This window comes from Acipenser ruthenus, chromosome 24 (genome assembly GCF_902713425.1).
Source record: "Acipenser ruthenus chromosome 24, fAciRut3.2 maternal haplotype, whole genome shotgun sequence".
NCBI classification, from domain to species: Eukaryota; Metazoa; Chordata; class Actinopteri; order Acipenseriformes; family Acipenseridae; genus Acipenser; species Acipenser ruthenus.
In genome coordinates, this window is record NC_081212.1 from 19,956,392 (window position 1) to 19,974,021 (window position 17,630).

Here is a 17,630-nt window from a genome sequence, read left to right on the forward strand (position 1 = left end):
TAATAAGCGCGTCCTCCGCAAGAGACTGCAGTAGTAAGGATGTCAATGACTGTCAGGTCTGTGAACAGAATTAGGTCAAATAGCCTGGCTTTGTGAAGCTGTTCATATTTGGGCTCACTGACAACACGCTGAACGTCACAGGTGCTGTATCTTGCTCTGAGAACCTGCGCTTGCTGACACACAGTACAGCAACGACACAGTGGGATACGGGTGTGGAGGAAATGTAGACACAACAACGTACAGGCCTTCATCTATCAAAACCCACCATGCCGTAGGTAAATGAAGGATAACTGGGCACCATAAATCTGAACCCAAGAAACGCCTTCTAAACAGAATTTAAATGCCAATAATCTATTACAATGCAATAACTTACGGCAGTGTTTCTCAAATGCAGCTACCAAGCAACCCATCAATGAACCTTGGTAATGGAGACTGCTGTGCAGGTTTCAGTCCATGTCATTGTTGTTGTTGTTGTGGTTCTATTAGCCAGGCATTCATTCTGTGCTGTATAAATGGCACTTGTCTTTGGCACAGACTGCCCTGCCTCTGACAGAACTGTGACTCGGCTAAGATAACGCAATGATGACCCAGTTGAGTGCCATCCTGTGACTGGGCTTGTCCCAATTTGCCTGACTTGCTTCTCTCTTTACTATTTTATGTTGAGTTGTAGTATTCTTAAAGATGTAGTTTATTAAATTAAAAAAGTCTCTGATGGTACAATACAATAAAACAGTCCACTCCACCGAGTTGTCCCAGTCCTAATACATGCATGGCTTTGTCGTCTTGCTTACTAAAACTGTAACTCAAGCGAATAACAAAATATTTTGTTTTTGGCTGTGACTTGTAGGCAAAACTCCCATTTTATAGACTGTTGTCCTTTCAGTGCTCTGTGACTAATCCTAGTATCTTTTCTCCATAAAGTATTTTTAACCACAGAAAGTTTAAACTTGATGTATTTTTAATAAATGTATCAAGGACAACACACAGCATGACAGTAAGATGCTTGGCTGATACTCATTTAAGCAAATTAAAGATTCATTGCAGTCTAGTTCCGTGCAAGCTAGATGACATTAGCTGCAGATTTTGCTGAACTAATAGAATACTGAATTGGACAAAAGGAGAACATTAATAACACAAAGAGAGACGTTTACAGAAAACGTTAATAACGAGAGCCATTAAAACGGCACAGGAAAGGCACAGCATGCTTCCAATTGCGTGCAAATGAAAATAATGAATGTGCTGATGCGTTTAAGCTGCATAATAAGAAAAAAATGAAAAAATAAACTGTCTGCTTCCAATAGCATTACAACATGTTGTATCTTGTATTTTTTTTTGCTAACACCATAATCTTGCGCTTAGTTTTCAATAGCCGGTATGGACACAATCAAAAGAGATCTCAGTCTTATACTGTACATGGCTTGTATGTACATACAGTACCACATATTGACTGATATTTACAGTGCTGCCCCCATTACATTTCTTTAATCACAAATGTCTTGATGGAATATTTGAGTACTTCTGATCACCCTATGATTGAGTGTTCAAAGTGTTTTAGAAAACAAAAGAATTTGTGGACTTCCATTTATTATATAGGTTTCAAATGTGCAGTTTGAAATACAAACATGTGGTTTCATTTTAAAACCTGATATATTGTACCAATACGAAGTTCATGAAATATCTTTTCAGAAGTCTTGCTTTAAGTTTGTCTTCCTTGGTCATTTTACCTGGGTAGTGAAACTGTCTCCACCTCTTCAATGCCTTCATTTCCTGTCATTTACCAACCCGCTGCTTGACTGTAATGACTGACTATTTTGTAGCCAGTAACCTGCTTTAACCCCAAAGCTGCTGAGGTGAAATGACCTGGGTAACAGTGTCCCTCAAATTAAGGTAAGCAAACAGATACATTGCTTTAATCTAGTGTAATATCAGATATACTATGTATATATATAGGGTTTATTTTGTTAACTACACACACTGGTTGTTGAATTTGCCTTTCAGTTTTGTGACAGACCTTGACTCACCTGCTTGTTCTAATGCCACCATGGTTGACTGTTCTATCAAGTCCCGCTCAATAAAGCTCCGGAAGTCTTCACTGTACACGCTGAGGTCGGGTAGCTGGAATGTGTAAATAGGCATCTCCAGAGGGAACAGCTCGCTGCTGCACTCGCTCACAACGTGGGAGCGAGCCAGGGAGACTATGGCTGAGCTTGCGTGAGAGATTCCCCGGGAGAGACGCTTTTCTGGGATGAGAATAGACAGCATCATTAGGATCGCAGCACACTGTTGCCAACTCACAACTCTCATTTTTATCCCTACTGTTCATTCAAGGTGTTACTGAAAAATCAGGAACAATGGTACTGCATTTCATAATATGGGTAGTCCCTCCAGGAATTTGCTGCTTTTCTTTCACATGCGTTGATACATTATACAGAGCTTACTTTAAATCGGAAGCTAAACCAAAAATAATGGGCAATATTCCTAAAGATTTAACAAAGCTTTAGTTTCTGGTTTCAGAGAACCTAACTAGCACTAATCATGGACAACCTTGTGTTACCTTAGGTAAGGTAGTCCAAGTTTTTAATCAAGTTTTTAATCAAGGTCTGTGAAATCAACTAGTAGTCTTATACTAAAAGAAGTTACCTTCACTACTAATAAAGCAGTCTGCAGTTCGAACTGTCTGCTGTGGTGCAACAGCTAAATAATCCATAAAGCTCTGCGACGTGGTGATCAGAAAATTGATCTTCGCATTAAAAAAAAAAAAGTTGGGGAACTTTTAAGGTCAGACCATCATGCATCATGGAAGAGGGTGTTTTAAAGAGTGTCTAGTGTTTTAAAATTTCAAAATGAAAAATTACTCCAGTAACATGAAGGAAATACCCTTTAAAAAGGAGTGATAACCAAGGCTTTGCAATCCATTTCATACCCCTTTTTAGCATTAGAAAAAGATCTTCCAACAGAAAATGGTCATCAATAATAATAATACTGGTAGAAGAAAATAGATTTTTAACCCATGGTTAGAACTTCTTTAAGATACAAGCCTGACATCTAGGTTCAGCATCTTGAAATATGAATCCTTTTTAATCCTTTACCACCGTAAGAGTTACAGCATTTGCGCTAAGCATTTTAACGGTATTAAGTGGAATGAACAGTCAGACGTCCCGTCAGCAAACAATTGGTTAAGTAGCTCTGGTGCAGCTGTGATGGCATTTCTCCTGTCGCATGCAGTGAGTATCAGTCCGATTGGAAGAGTGCTGCCTGACGGTGGTATAATGAGCTATAATAATTACCTTGAGCAATGTCATCCTGTCTCTGAAGACCAGTCCGCTCGATCTTGTTCAGTGGCTGGGGTTGGTCCCGCTCCTGCTGTTTGTAGTACCGTCCCTCGTTGAAGACCTGGGGGAGGTTGGCAGTGTGGACCTGTCGCAGCTGCTCATAGTCATTCAAGGCAGCACTCAAGTCCCAGTTTTTACCTGCAGAAAGAACCAACACACTCAGTTAGCAGTAAATGAAATCAGCCACATGTATTCAATTAGCAAGTGCTATAAATGGATGTGTGAACGTCACCATGACTGAAGAATCTTTGTCAGTAATGAGGACTCGCTTAAAAACAGAGCACAGTGGATATCAATCGGAGAATCTTACTTCATTTCTTAGGAAATCCTGCTAATGTATAACACTGCCATGGCTTTTAAACCAATTTACTTACTTCATGTTAGAGAGCACAACCTGCTAGCCCTCCTTCATTGTAATGAAACCATTTTGTGTTTATTTATTTATTTTTTTACTTAAATTAGGCTATACAGTGAAACATCACAGATCAGAAGAAAACAGAGAAGGATATTTTGTGTTGAATATCTTTGATTTTATTAATGATAATGTTGCCAGTGCTAGTAAAAGGTACAAAATAAAGGTCTTATTAAATATAAACATATTTTAAAATATATATTTACAATAAGGATTATTTGGTAAGAAAAACTAAATGCACCAAAGGGATTGACCTGTGCTGATTTTATTTGAATTATAACAACTTTATTTCTATGTAAATTGTGTTTAAAAAAATAAAAATCACCAGCTGCATTACTGGTACTTGTCCCAGCTGTGATTTTACAAGGATCAGGGATTTCATTTGTGTGGAGATATTTTCTAGGCAAGTGGTTTTACAAGCCATCATTAAAAAAAAAAAAAAAAATGCTATTAAAATCAATGGTGTTGTAGATCACAAAAGCAAACCCCACAGTTAACTGACTAAAATGTGGTATGCTTTCCTAGAGAAAATGTTTCTATATATATTAACATGAACATTTACTATTTAAAATTGACATTTAAACAGTACAGTACTTTTAGTATCTCAACACATTCTTCCATTAAAAATAATACTGGTTACAATAGAGAACACGCTCAGTCAGATAATAAAAGGGTAGTTCTGGTGCATCACAGAGACATCCTATTAGTATTTGAGATGTTTTGGTTGGTTTTACCCAGTAGCATCATCCAAGTAAAGTAATGATATGGAACCCTGTAGAAGGGCGAGGCACGGGTGTGTGTGCGTGTGTAGGGGAGGAATATTGGGTGGCAGGGACGGAGTTAAAATCCTCCCTGCAAAAACAAGTGGGAATGTGGCTGGAGCCAGGAACTGAATAAGTGAGTAAATGATTAATTAAAGCTCCAGTCACAGGTGTATAAATAGAAAGATCACGGGCGTTAGATATAATTCGTGTTGGAGTTAATGTCGGTGAAGATGTTTCATGTTGTTGTGTCCGTTGTCCTGTGTGTTTATGTTCATGAGTTTTTGTTAGACGTTTTGTTTTGGCCCTTGTGTCTGTTATTTTGTTGATGTGTTTTGTTTGTTTAGTGTTTTGTTTATTTGTTGTTTAGTAAAGTGCGCATTAGCACTTAAACGTTCCGCTTCTGTGTCCGAGTCTCACTTCCTGGTGAACAACAGCCTTGCCAGTGACCCTGTCACAAACCCAAAACATTACTCTACACATTGTCAATTTACAGGCAAATCACAGTGTGTAAATAGGCAACATAAAATCATTTTCAAAGCGCCGCCTTTTCTGTGGTAACAACACTTGTTTAGCTTCAAAAATATGTAGAGTAAACTCATCTGAACCAGTTGGCCTCAGCCCCTTTACAGATAAGTGTTTTTTTATTGTAACCAGTACCATACTGGCTCCTTTTAACTGAAATTGCAATTTTAGACAGAAATCCCTCCAAGGAACCCAAGACATTAAAGTCAGTGAAAATACAGTAGACACGGCACTTGGCACCATCTCAATGTGTTTCACTTCAGATTCAGAGCTTAGAGCTACTCAACATGGTGGCAAGAGACAGCCCAATTATAATGAGTCACAGGAAAATACAAGTTACAGTGCTAGAATAAACCAAAAGCGACGTTCACAAAGGGGTTGAATAAAGGCCCTCAATTTGACAGATTTAGAGCAAACTGGTATAAAAAAAATCCTTTAAGACAACTAAAGCCCTTTTCTTTAACCACTGGACCACACAACCTCCTCTACTTCTGAGTATATCTGGTACACCAGAATTAAACCATTAATATCATCAATAAGAAATACTGCATAAAACAAATGTAATATTTCTTACATCCACTAGGGGCAGATAGTTCATACTCCTATCACGTTTCTTTTCTACCCCAAAGAATAATAGCCTGCTCTCCACAGCAACAGAGTATCCAACTGACATTTACGAAATGCACTCACAAAACCACTGTCCTGTTTACTATTATTGTCTTTGTTTTTACCTGGAGTCATTACAAGCTAACATTGGTAAATCCCAACTTTTCAAATAATTTAATTAAGTATGCAATTCATTTTTTAAAACTGTAAAAAAAAAAAAAAGACAAGTTATCTAGAAAATAAATATTAAACCTTGATTTGTTTTCTCACCAACTCCTAGTTTCATTCAATACAATACTTTAGTGTCTGCTTATATATATTAGCAGCCACAGTAAAATGATATATAAAAAATGTTCTTACACATCCAAAAACTTTATTAGTTAAAAGTCTGATCCCAGGGCTTCAGGACCTCCCTTACTGAGGTGTACTGTATATTATTAAAATGACCAGACCCCTGATAAATCTGCTGTGAACTGATTGCACTTAACAGAGCATGAATAGGTCATACCCAAGACTGTAGAGTTACTAATAGGAATTGTTCATGCAGCTATAGGGGAGGAACAATGTATTTAACATTTAAACTCCTGGCTCTTAATCATAGGAATAATAATAATAATAATAATAATAATAATAATAATAATAATAATAATAATAATTAATTGAAGGTGTAGTATGAGTTTCAAGCCATGTGATCCCTTGAAATCTTTTGTTTATAAATGACTAAGTACTTTGTGCATCTATTATGTATGAGTAGATCTTGATGTAAATAGAGTGCAGGTGACTCACTGAACTGTTCCAGACCTCCCTCTTCAGCTGCATATCAATCACAGAACTTCAGCTGCTATAATTGGAATTGATTGCGCTTCATTTTTCAAGGAGAAAAGGCCTCTGCCCAATTGAGTGTAGCCAATTGAGTTGTCTTGATTTTCCAGCTCAGCTGTCTTTTAAAAGTTTGAATTCATATCAGACCGTGCATCTCGGAGCATGCAGCCCTAGGCAACGGTTCTCATGATATGATTATTCTGCTAGACAATTCTGAATAAACAGCTCTGCAATTTACTGTATTGCAATTTGGAATTGTATTGGATACACAATTGGCAATAGATAGTCAGCCTTTATGTTAAAAACGTAGCACACATCCCCCACCATTGCTTTAAATGAAAAAGAAAGATGTCTGTATCATGAAAAACTACATCACCAAGTGGTATACGGTACACACACACACAACCTGTGGACTATGACAGACTCTGAAACCCTGAAGCATGTGCCAAACGAAATTCATACTATACATTCACATAACTGCCTCTGTACATCCCCAGATTCTGAAACTTGTGCAAAAGAATGCCCTTACCAAGTTTCCATGCTGCTGATAGTAAGTTTGACATATGTACTTTCATCCATATTTACATTGCTTGACCGTTTTGTTAGGAACTTTATCTAACACCGGGTTGGGCCAATGGATGGTCAAATCAGATTGAGAACCAGGGATTGTGGTGGAAAAGTACTTTGCCTGAAGTTTTTGTTATACTCATCAAACCATTCAAGCACAATTCTGGCACAGTGGATGGGGGCATTACCATCTTGAAGGTAGCCATCGCCATCAGGGTACAAGTGCAGCATTGTTGGGCGGACTTGACTTATTTAAGCATTGACACAACAATGCTTAAATAAACTACAGCATTCAAAGTAAACAAGCAATCTAGGGAGAACATGCCTTATACCTAATAAACTTGCCAAGAGTTGACAATTCAAATGTATGCTGTTGGAAGAAATGACAATAGATGATGTTGCCATTTTGTGTGTGTGTGTGTGTGTGTGTGTGTGTGTGTGTGTGTGTGTGTTTTAACCTATATAAACTATCTGCTGATCCACAGCAAGTATAGAAAGAGCAATACTGAGAAACAAATCCTGTCACCTGTGTTCAAGTATGATAAGAGAAGAAAGCACACTTCACATGAGAGAGAGAGAGAGAGACAACTGAACAAGTAAGACCAGATATTATTCACAAAAACAGATCAGCAGAGTGAAATGAAATGTCTAGGAAATAGTGGTGACAGAAAAGGGCTTCTTTCTTATATCTTTTTAAAAAAATTTTTATTTTAAATCTTTCAGTTTTATGTTTTACAGTTACAGCTCAAAACCCCTCTTTAAAGGCACCTCAGTAAAAAAAACACCTATTTTTCAGTCATCATTTGCTCTTTTTGATTGCTTCTCTACACTGGCTTACCACATAAGAGCCTGCTTTTGACTTACAAAACACTACAGGGCATGGCACCTGATTATCTAAAAGAGCTTTTGTCCCTATTTGTACCTAGACGCGCTTTAAGGTGAGCGGACTGTGGTCTTCTGTCCCTCCTAAAGATATTAAGACAAAAAGGAAAGGAGTAAGAGCTTTTAGTTACAATGCTCCCAGATTATGGAATAAACTACCATCTGACATTAGAGATGAAGAGTCACTTAATATTTTTAAATCAAGTTTAAAAACTCACTTTTAGACCAGCATTTTATACAACATTTTAAGTGTTCTTTTTATTTATCTAATATTGACGTTTTAGTTTGGTAGTAGTAACAGTAAAGCTAATAAAAAAAATGCTGAATTATTACATGGCTCAATAAAGTGTTAAATGGCTAAATAAACTGTCTGTGGTATTAATTTGTTACAGTAAACACTTAATAGGGAGAAGTTTCACTGTATAGCATGTTGATGTTATTATTATTACTACAAATAGGGCCCTATTCGCAAAGGTATAATTCATTTTAAAAAACGTATGACAGTGACTCTCTTCATGGGTTCAAATCCAAAATGAGAGTTACTGTATTAGTATCTGTCGTATTGTGATACTGCAGTGTCATGAAAACATCAAATAGTCACATCCACCACATGTAAACATTTGACCTCATATATTGGATTTCTGTGAGAAAAGTACTGTAGCTCCTAAAATAGATGGGGTTTTTTTTGGTCTTTGTTTTTCTTGTTGTGTGCAGAGGGATTTCATACAAAGATACAGGTGATGAGGTCACAGGCAGGTTACATTTTAAGGTTAAACTAAGGGCACACTGTTACTGTAGCTTAAAAAAAGCCCCTGCCTGAAAACTTTGATTTGGAATTGAATTTCTTCAGAAATTAGGTTCATGCTTATTCCTTAGTGTGTTCAGACAAAGGTCAACACAAAAATCAATGTTTATAGTTATGAGTTTTGACTAAGCAACATTTTGCTGCACCACTACAAGCATTCTTTATTGCCTGCACTGCAGGAGCTTTGTGGAAGTAGTTAATGTATCAAGTGCACTGCTCCTCTTGAAACAAGAAATAAATAATGACCACTGCCTTGGAAGAAGGCCAAGTCAGTTTTCTTAGGGTGGGCTGATTTCATGCTGGTTTCTGTAATATTCCAAACCTGACCTGCAATTTCATCACGGCAGTACTTAGTGTTTTGTGATTCAGAAGCTTTTTCTTTATTACTGTTCGAATGCTCAAGCAAGAAGGCATTAAACTGATTTAATGCATAACCCAATGTTCCTTGTAAAGTACAATCTTTATATTACTATTCCAAATTATTCCAAACTTTAAGGACAGCCTATTCCTCAACTGAGGATGGAATGTGTTATTGAGAAACACTTGAGGGTCTCAGAGTGGCTCACCTGTATCACTGGGGATTCCACAGGGAGCATTGCATTGGCTCTGGTGCTCCTGCGTATGAGGGGAAACAAAACCGTTGGGGCTATTTCTCCCTATCGTGCTACAGTGAGCTCCTGGGATCTGTGTAAATGAGTGTGGGGGGTCTTCACTATTGGGTATCTTATTGTCAGATAGTGAACCCATCGCTACTTCCTGGTTAGTGTTTGCTACAGTGATAATCAGGCGGCTTCACTCTTCAGTGCTCTCAATCTGGTTCCTTTCACTAGCAAACTAGCCTTCCTTTCACGGTTTATTATTCAGAAACTATTTTCGGTGTAGGCTCAATACGCAGTACCTTATAATATTTGCCTTCAGAAATGAAAATGCTATAGAACAATAAGGTCATTACTTTGTCACTTCCCAGCAGATGGTGATTTTTCTTGAATTCCCGTTGCTTACTTAGAGACAGTTTGGAGTACACCATTTAATGTGGAGTACAACATTTAATGTGTTGTGCTGAAGCCTTACTCTGCTCTCTGGAAATACAATTCATGCAATAGGACTGCAATAACAAAAAGTTCAAAAGACAGCTTTCTATATCAACTTTTTTAACCTTTCCATTTCCAAGACCTGCTCTCATACTAGTTTAAGAAATATGTACTGATGTAAACTTGCAAACAAACTCACATACTTTAGGCAAGCGCACATTTGTAATGTAGCAATCTGTGCCTACTCTACTTCATCTGGCCATCGTTATGACAACAGACAAGGACCACTGAGCTGGTTAGAATAAAAATACGCACATGGAATATATTATTTTAGTAGCGAGTAACTTAATTAAAGTCATTATATATATATATATATATATATATATATATATATATATATATATATATATATATAGACGTGCTCAAATTTGTTGGTACCCTTACAGCTCATTGAAATAATGCTTCATTCCTCCTGAAAAGTGATGAAATTAAAAGCTATTTTATCATGTATACTTGCATGCTTTTGGTATGTCATAGAATAAAGCAAAGAAGCTGTGAAAAGAGATGAGTTATTGCTTATTCTACAAAGATATTCTAAAATGGCCTGGACACATTTGTTGGTACCCCTTAGAAAAGATAAAAAATAATTGGATTATAGTGATATTTCAAACTAATTCGTTTCTTTAATTAGTATCACACATGTCTCCAATCTTGTAATCAGTCATTCAGCCTATTTAAATGGAGAAAAGTAGTCACTGTGCTGTTTGGTATCATTGTGTGCACCACTCTGTCTCAGTCGCAGGTCATGGGGTCCTCCAACAGGATAATGACCCAAAACACACAGCTAAAAGCACCCAAGAATGGATAAGAACAAAACATTGGACTATTCTGAAGTGGCCTTCTATGAGTCTTGATCTGAATCCTATCGAACATCTATGGAAAGAGCTGAAACTTGCAGTCTGGAGAAGGCACCCATCAAACCTGAGACAGCTGGAGCAGTTTGCTCAGGAAGAGTGGGCCAAACTACCGGTTAACAGGTGCAGAAGTCTCATTGAGAGCTACAGAAAACGTTTGATTGCAGTGATTGCCTCTAAAGGTTGTGCAACAAAATATTAGGTTAGCGGTCCCATCATTTTTGTCCATGCCATTTTCATTTGTTTTATTATTTACAATATTATGTTGAATAAAAAATCAAAACCAAAGTCTGATTTCTACTAAATATGGAATAAACAATGGTGGATGCCAATTACTTTTGTCAGTTTCAAGTTATTTCAGAGAAAATTGTGCATTCTTCGTTTTTTGTGGAGGGGTGCCAACAAATTTGAGCACGTCTGTATGTATATATATATATATATATATATATATATATATATATATATATATATATATATATATATATATAAATTTTTATTTTTTTATTTTTTTGTAATATAAAAATTCGGAAGTAACTCAACAGTAAAGTAACTCTACAAACCTAAATCAGTGGAGCATTAACCTAGAGGGTAATCTCCTCTCTGAATTAAGACTGTCTCTAAGAGAATCTGACAGTAGTGGTTGGATCCATCTAAAGGAGGAATGCTTGATGGTTAAGGTTAAGCAACTTGCATCCATCAATGGTGTGCCCCAATGACTACTCTCAAATGTCTTGCTGAAGTCGGAGTAACACTCCTGTTTAGTGTAGATCCCTGCAGCGCCCTACTGACCCTCTTGATGCCCTTTTTAATCCACTACAGTTTGTGGTTTGTGAGGAGCTACAGTATGGCAACAAAATTAGGAGCCCACATGCCCAATAAAATTGGCCACCAGTCAGTAATTAGGTCATCTCCATCTAACAGACATTTGCATCAAGAGTTATCACTCAACAAAAACCTGAAGGAAAGTTTTGAAGCAATCATGGTCAGTCAACCATTTTGGATAGGTCAAAGTCAAGTTCACCCAACAAATTCAGCATTGCTGGTGGTTCTACCTTCCAAGCTTTCACAACACCGTCCCAGAGACACAGCAGCAACCAAGATATCAAGCAGGCAGACAGTCAAGATTATTTGAACCCTGGAAACCTGTATATTCTCATCATTTTCTGTTGCTTTTCTATGCTTTTAGATGTGAATTATTGAACACTTTGTGTGCAAGTTTACTTCCCATTCCTCTTCCAGTACTTATTGGAGTTATGTGCTTAAAGTAAATGCATAATATTAAATAAATAAATACCTGTAATGGTGGAGGATTTACCGGTTTACTTTTATCTATAATTTATTAATCTGCAATAAATAATTCTGTCAAAGCGTACTATTGATGCCCAGATGTGGCTCCAAATATCTGACTAATGGAGGCCCATGAATCTGGCCAGTAAAAGAATGATACATTATTACATTACCACAAGGCCTGCATCATCAGACAAAATGTCTTGGTACTATGGAATCAACCGCTATTCACACAAAGGGTACAGGAGCTGAAGGAAAACCTGACATCACAGTGCCCAGTTTCACTTTAATTTGGAGTACAATAGTCTGCAAGGTGCAGTGTTTATTATTTCGTATATTCCCTATTGATTCTTATCCAGCCATTTCCCTTTAACTGCAGCACATCTTTAGAGGCTTGGGAAACCACAAACCATAAATCACAGCAGGATACAATTTAACATCATGAAATAACACTGTCAGTTTCACAGTCATCCAGAGAGCTGCACTGTATGTACAGCCCTTGCTAAAAGGTTTTACTGTGAATGTACAGAGTGATTCATGTTTTGTTTACAGGAAATTACTTTACAAGATGTTAATCCTAAAGTAAATGTAGATTCAACTGTCATTTTATTGATCTTTCACCTTTCACCTCTGTATCTGTTTTTACCTGTCTGGTTTTGTGATACACTGCCATTACGGATTCTGTCCTGCCGCCTGACGGGGAGATAAGAAGAGGTTAAAAGCTCTAAAACCACAAATGCAGACAAGCCCAGCTCTCAGATCTTTCGACTTGGCACCTACATCACCTTCTCTATACATCTAGAGTAGGCTGGGTCAGTTCAAAGGTCAAATTATCACATGAAACGAATAAGAAAAAAATACTTGTATATATTTGAAAAGGGGACAATTATTCATTCAGGGTTACCAGGTTATTAAAGTAGGCAACAAGTAAGCCCACCCCATACACCACAGCCCAGCAAGGGTGGATTGAATACCTGTACCTCTTAAACAGCTGCATGGAACAAGCTAGTCATCTGTCTGGAAGGTAAGGTTGAATGAAACCTGCTGAATAACATTACGTTAACATACTGAATTACATACCACTTTTCCATATACTTAACGGAAAAGTGACATTTAAAAATGTGATCAAAATCTAACATGAAGTACTGTACTACTAATATGGCTTCCGGTACACTTTTGTGATATCATTTTGTTAAGTAAAAGATCTATAGTTATTTTTTGTTAATTATGTCTCAGTCCTAAAATTAAAAAAAAAGCTTTTGGCCATAGCTCTACACACCCCACAGTCCAATTGAAATCCTATGGCAGGTAGATCATCTTACACTTCTTTATGACAAACAATGACACGAGAATAGAGAATAGATATCTCCCAACCCTCTTGCTAACTGGTATAGTGAACGGTCAGCCCATTCTTAGGCAGACACAGTGCTGCAGTTCAGAGTGTAACACACTTATTCAAGACAGTATATCAAAAAGGATTTTGAGAACATATATGAGAATGTCAGATTCATAAAACCACTGTCATAAATATGGCGAGAGTATGACAGTCTGGTTTATGGTGATGGAAGCTCTCTGTCAAGTGTTGTTTCCAATATGGACATTGTCCATTTGAGAACAGGAATTTTAGAAGTATCACATTTTAAAAATAAGAACAGCCAAAAGCAGCAATTCCACAGGGACTGTCATACCAGTTCTCAGAGGTCAGCTTGCATAAAGAAGCCAATATTAACATTTCAAATGCCACTTAGAAACAGAAACCATTTCATTAGATTTCCTTTCTGTTTGAAATAATCTTTCACCACATACATTTTTTTTTTTTTTAATAAATATTAAATGGAGCAATTTTACAACAGCTGCTTCCAGGGTGTGAAAAAAGGAACACTTTGGACCCAATTAAAAACGACACCTGGTCCAGCCAGCAGGTACAGGAGGAGGCGTATGGCAATGTTGACTATGTATGAGAAAAAGGCTATTATATTGGAATCCCCATCCTGCCAATAGAGGGAAATGGCGCACAAAAAACACATGGTAACTTTTTCCACTAAATGCCTAGGAATCGATTGCTTTTAAGGACTGTACTGCAATTACATTCAGCTACATGGGGACAGTGTGTGTTTTGTGTTGAGAGCCACAGGGATAGCATATTGAACTGCTTTTTGTTACAAAAGATGCTAAGATTTAGCCTTCAATAAGCCCAACCAATTTTTCATGACATCATGACCTAGATTCTAATACTGTCAAGAACGTGTGAATGTGTGTCCATCCCAAGATTCACTGTAATTGGATGACCAATTCTCATGGTATTACAAAAACAAATGTGCATGTAGCAAATGTACAATCACCCGTTGTCATTCATAAAGAGTAAATAACATGGATCTTAAATTCGGAGAGAAGCTTGTGTAAAGAAAGGAAGGGTTTAATTGCACCTGAACTGTAAATTGTCAGTGGTTACAAACCAAATGAAAACAGTCAAGATTGCCTTTGATTACATTATGGGGGCATGTTTGGCACTAGTTCAGCTTTTCCAAGAACAAACAAATATCCCAATTTTGGTTTGCCAGGCTAATGCCCTAGCTGCATTAAACAGCGATATTTTTTTTAGTGTAGGGCACTAAGCCACAGTACCACAGAAAGTGACACTTTGACAGTGAAATGAGCAACTGTACAACCCACCCCTTTCCTGACCTGACCTGACCTGACCTGACCTTTGTCCTGGGTTATCATTCCCAAAAATCAATTGGTTTCTCAAACACTGAAACCTCCACCTACATCCATTGCATTCTACACTCATTCAAGAGTTAAACTGCACCCTTATTTCCTGTATACTTAAAGTTTAAAAGATAAAGTAGCTTCAAAAAGCATTTTTCCCTTTTAATTTATATTTTTTGCAATCGTTCTGCGTGGTTGTTATTGCAGGATCTGCTCTTCAGTACTATTTTCCCACAGACGCCTGTAACGTAAACTAGATCAACCTACAAGTATCTTTTACATTAGTAAGCGCCAGCGCATATATTGCCCAGTGGTGTATTGCCAGGAAACTTCATCCATACGGTATGATGATACAAGTTCAAATCGTGTGTTCACTGTATTACAGAAGTTCATTGATTTACACACCATGGGGTAGATGTAAGTATAGGCGCAGTGCAAAATAGTTGCCTGGCCACAATGCACAGTACAATTTTAATATACAAAAACAGTTCTTTAACGGGTACCATTTTAATAACAGAAAAACCTAAACATGTGATCTTTCAATTTCATTCAAAACTGAGCATTATAGGGGATGGAAGTGCATGACAGGTCACCTTTTTCATAGCTAAGTTTAGAATCAAATCAGAGAGCCAGTGTCTCCGATAGCTAAAGCTAACAAAAAGGAAAGATTTTAAAGCTCTGGCAAGTTGACAAGTTTCTATTTATTCTTGATCCATTTTTGTTGATGTTTCCTCTTGTCATTTTCTCTGGCAGTCAAAGGTGTACAAAAAGGAGAGACAGCTATAGTTGGCTCTGCTGTATGTATACTGTGCTCTTGAACAGCAGGAGGTCATGCTAAATGCTATTGTATGACAACAAGCTGCTAACCTTGTGGTCTGCAGAAAGCCTGTTTTCTTCCACATGCATGCTGACAGGGGTTCTGAGAATGGTTCCCAAAGCACCAAACACAGCACTAAATCCAGTTTTTTCCTCTAGAGGGTGATACCACATGCACCCAAGGCATCCAAAAAGGGCTTGGGACAGTAAATGCAGGGAAGGAATAGGTAAGAGAATCTATTATCAGAAAGTGCAGGAGACAGACACTGCTTGACCACTTTAATAGGACCAGTACCTAATATCAGGTTGGGCCATCTTTGTTACAGAACATGGTTCTGCAGGGAGCACACATCACATTACAGGATCAAGCTAATTTGCATCACTAATTCATGGCGATGCCAAATCCACTCTGAAGACAGGTACTCATACAGTGGCCAGGCCAGGCATTTGTACTGCAGTGAAGGGGTTGATGCAGCCGCAAAGGCTAGGGTTACTACTTTAAGGTGAATTCAATATTGGCACAAGCCCAGGGCCCTCTTTGAACTCGGACCCAAGCTACGGTGAACAAGCAGGTTCAGCAAGAATATAAATAGAAAAATAGAGCAGGCCACTTCTCAAACTGGACCGCGCCTCACTAACATTTTTCAAATGAGCATGAGGAATTTCAGACAGGAACATAACGCTGTGAAGTTCCTATAATTAGATGTTATAACATGCCTTTCGTTGATTGCACAGGATAACTACATACAGTACAGTATGCATTCTAAAGTTCACACAGAATTCATATTCACCAACGCTAGTAACCTACGAATCCTCTGCCAGTTATCGAATGCAATTAACATTACAAGGGTTAGTATCACTGTGACCTACAGTCACCACATCTAGAACAGTATATCACAAAATGCCCATGCATGTGTAAATTCATAAAAAACAAAAAACATTGTGAGGCATTGCTGACGTGACCTTCAATGGACTGTGGTATCGACAATAACCGAATTCACACATCCTTGCAACCTGTAAACTAGTCTGTCTGCTGCCAGAGCCACTGTTGTGTTTATTGAAAATGAGCAGCATGTTCATTAGTTATCTTATTAAACTGAAGTGAAAGTAACATGCTTTACGTGGTATTGCTCAGCAGCAGCAATTCCCTGAATGCCACTTGGAGTATAAGGACATAGTTAGGCCACAGGTGCACGAAGAAATATTTTTAGCATAAAAAAATAGGTAGTTATACATGCAGCAGGAGCAACACGTATGCTACAGTGGTGAAATATCATCACAGAAACGTTATCAGTCTAAATCTGATTTAGGATGCAACTTGACATAAGAATTTACAGTGAAAATAAAAACACAAGATGGTCTTTACAGCACACTATATGAATGTTACTGGTACCAATTCACTTTTTTCATGGAACAGAGTACAGTTCCATTTGGTTAAAATGACGTACAGATGCCCCCATATACCCACAACCCCAGCAGGCATTGACACTGTAATTGGTAAACATTTGACATTAGTGCTTATTTTCTGTAGTTGGCAGCTGTCAGGCAGGCAGCGGTATAGAAAATGTTGCTGTAAAAGATGTCGATGCAGTGCACACTGGTAATTACACAGCTGCTTGGTTAACTCGTATTGTCAGTTAAGCAAAGAGCGCAAGCTGTAAGAGCTGTAATGTGTGAGATAGTATGAAAACAGATTCAGTATATGGCGTCATAAAGGAAACACATTTTCAGGGACCTCATTGATAAAATGGAGACCCTCGTGTGCTGATTGAGTTCATTCATCCATCACACTCTACATGGTGTACATTATAACTGCCTTGATTCTTCACCAAACTTTTATACAGTCCTACATTTCGGATTGCAATTGGTTGTAATCCATTAAACTCTTGATTGTTATACAATTATTTTTAACCTTACCCAAAATAGGCATTTCCCACAGTCTAAAGGGTTAATGTTTACAATTTTGAAACACACCACAATGTGACATATCAAGCAATCTCTGTTGAAAGGGAATCCTCTTTAAGGGGAGGGGATGGTTTTACCAATTCTTGACAGACACCTTTCCAATTTGTAACACAGGTTTCAATCTCAATGTATGCTCCAAGAAACAAATATTACAAGTAGGTCTCTGTTGTGCTACTGCAACATATACTCTGGGTAA

General features: G+C 37.7%; 1 protein-coding gene across 7 annotated transcripts in view; it reads right to left on the reverse strand.

Moving 5' to 3' along the window:
* The window catches only part of LOC117428462 (OTU domain-containing protein 7A), a 108,448-nt gene that overhangs the window by 32,497 nt on the left and 58,321 nt on the right, over positions 1 to 17,630 (reverse strand). For all 7 annotated transcript variants that reach the window (XM_058998610.1, XM_058998612.1, XM_058998609.1 and 4 more), the window contains 2 exons: positions 3,288 to 3,470; positions 2,022 to 2,240 (listed from right to left, as the gene is read on the reverse strand). In XM_058998610.1, the coding sequence (XP_058854593.1) occupies positions 2,022 to 2,240; positions 3,288 to 3,470 (402 nt within the window). The remainder of the gene's footprint in view (positions 1 to 2,021; positions 2,241 to 3,287; positions 3,471 to 17,630) is intronic.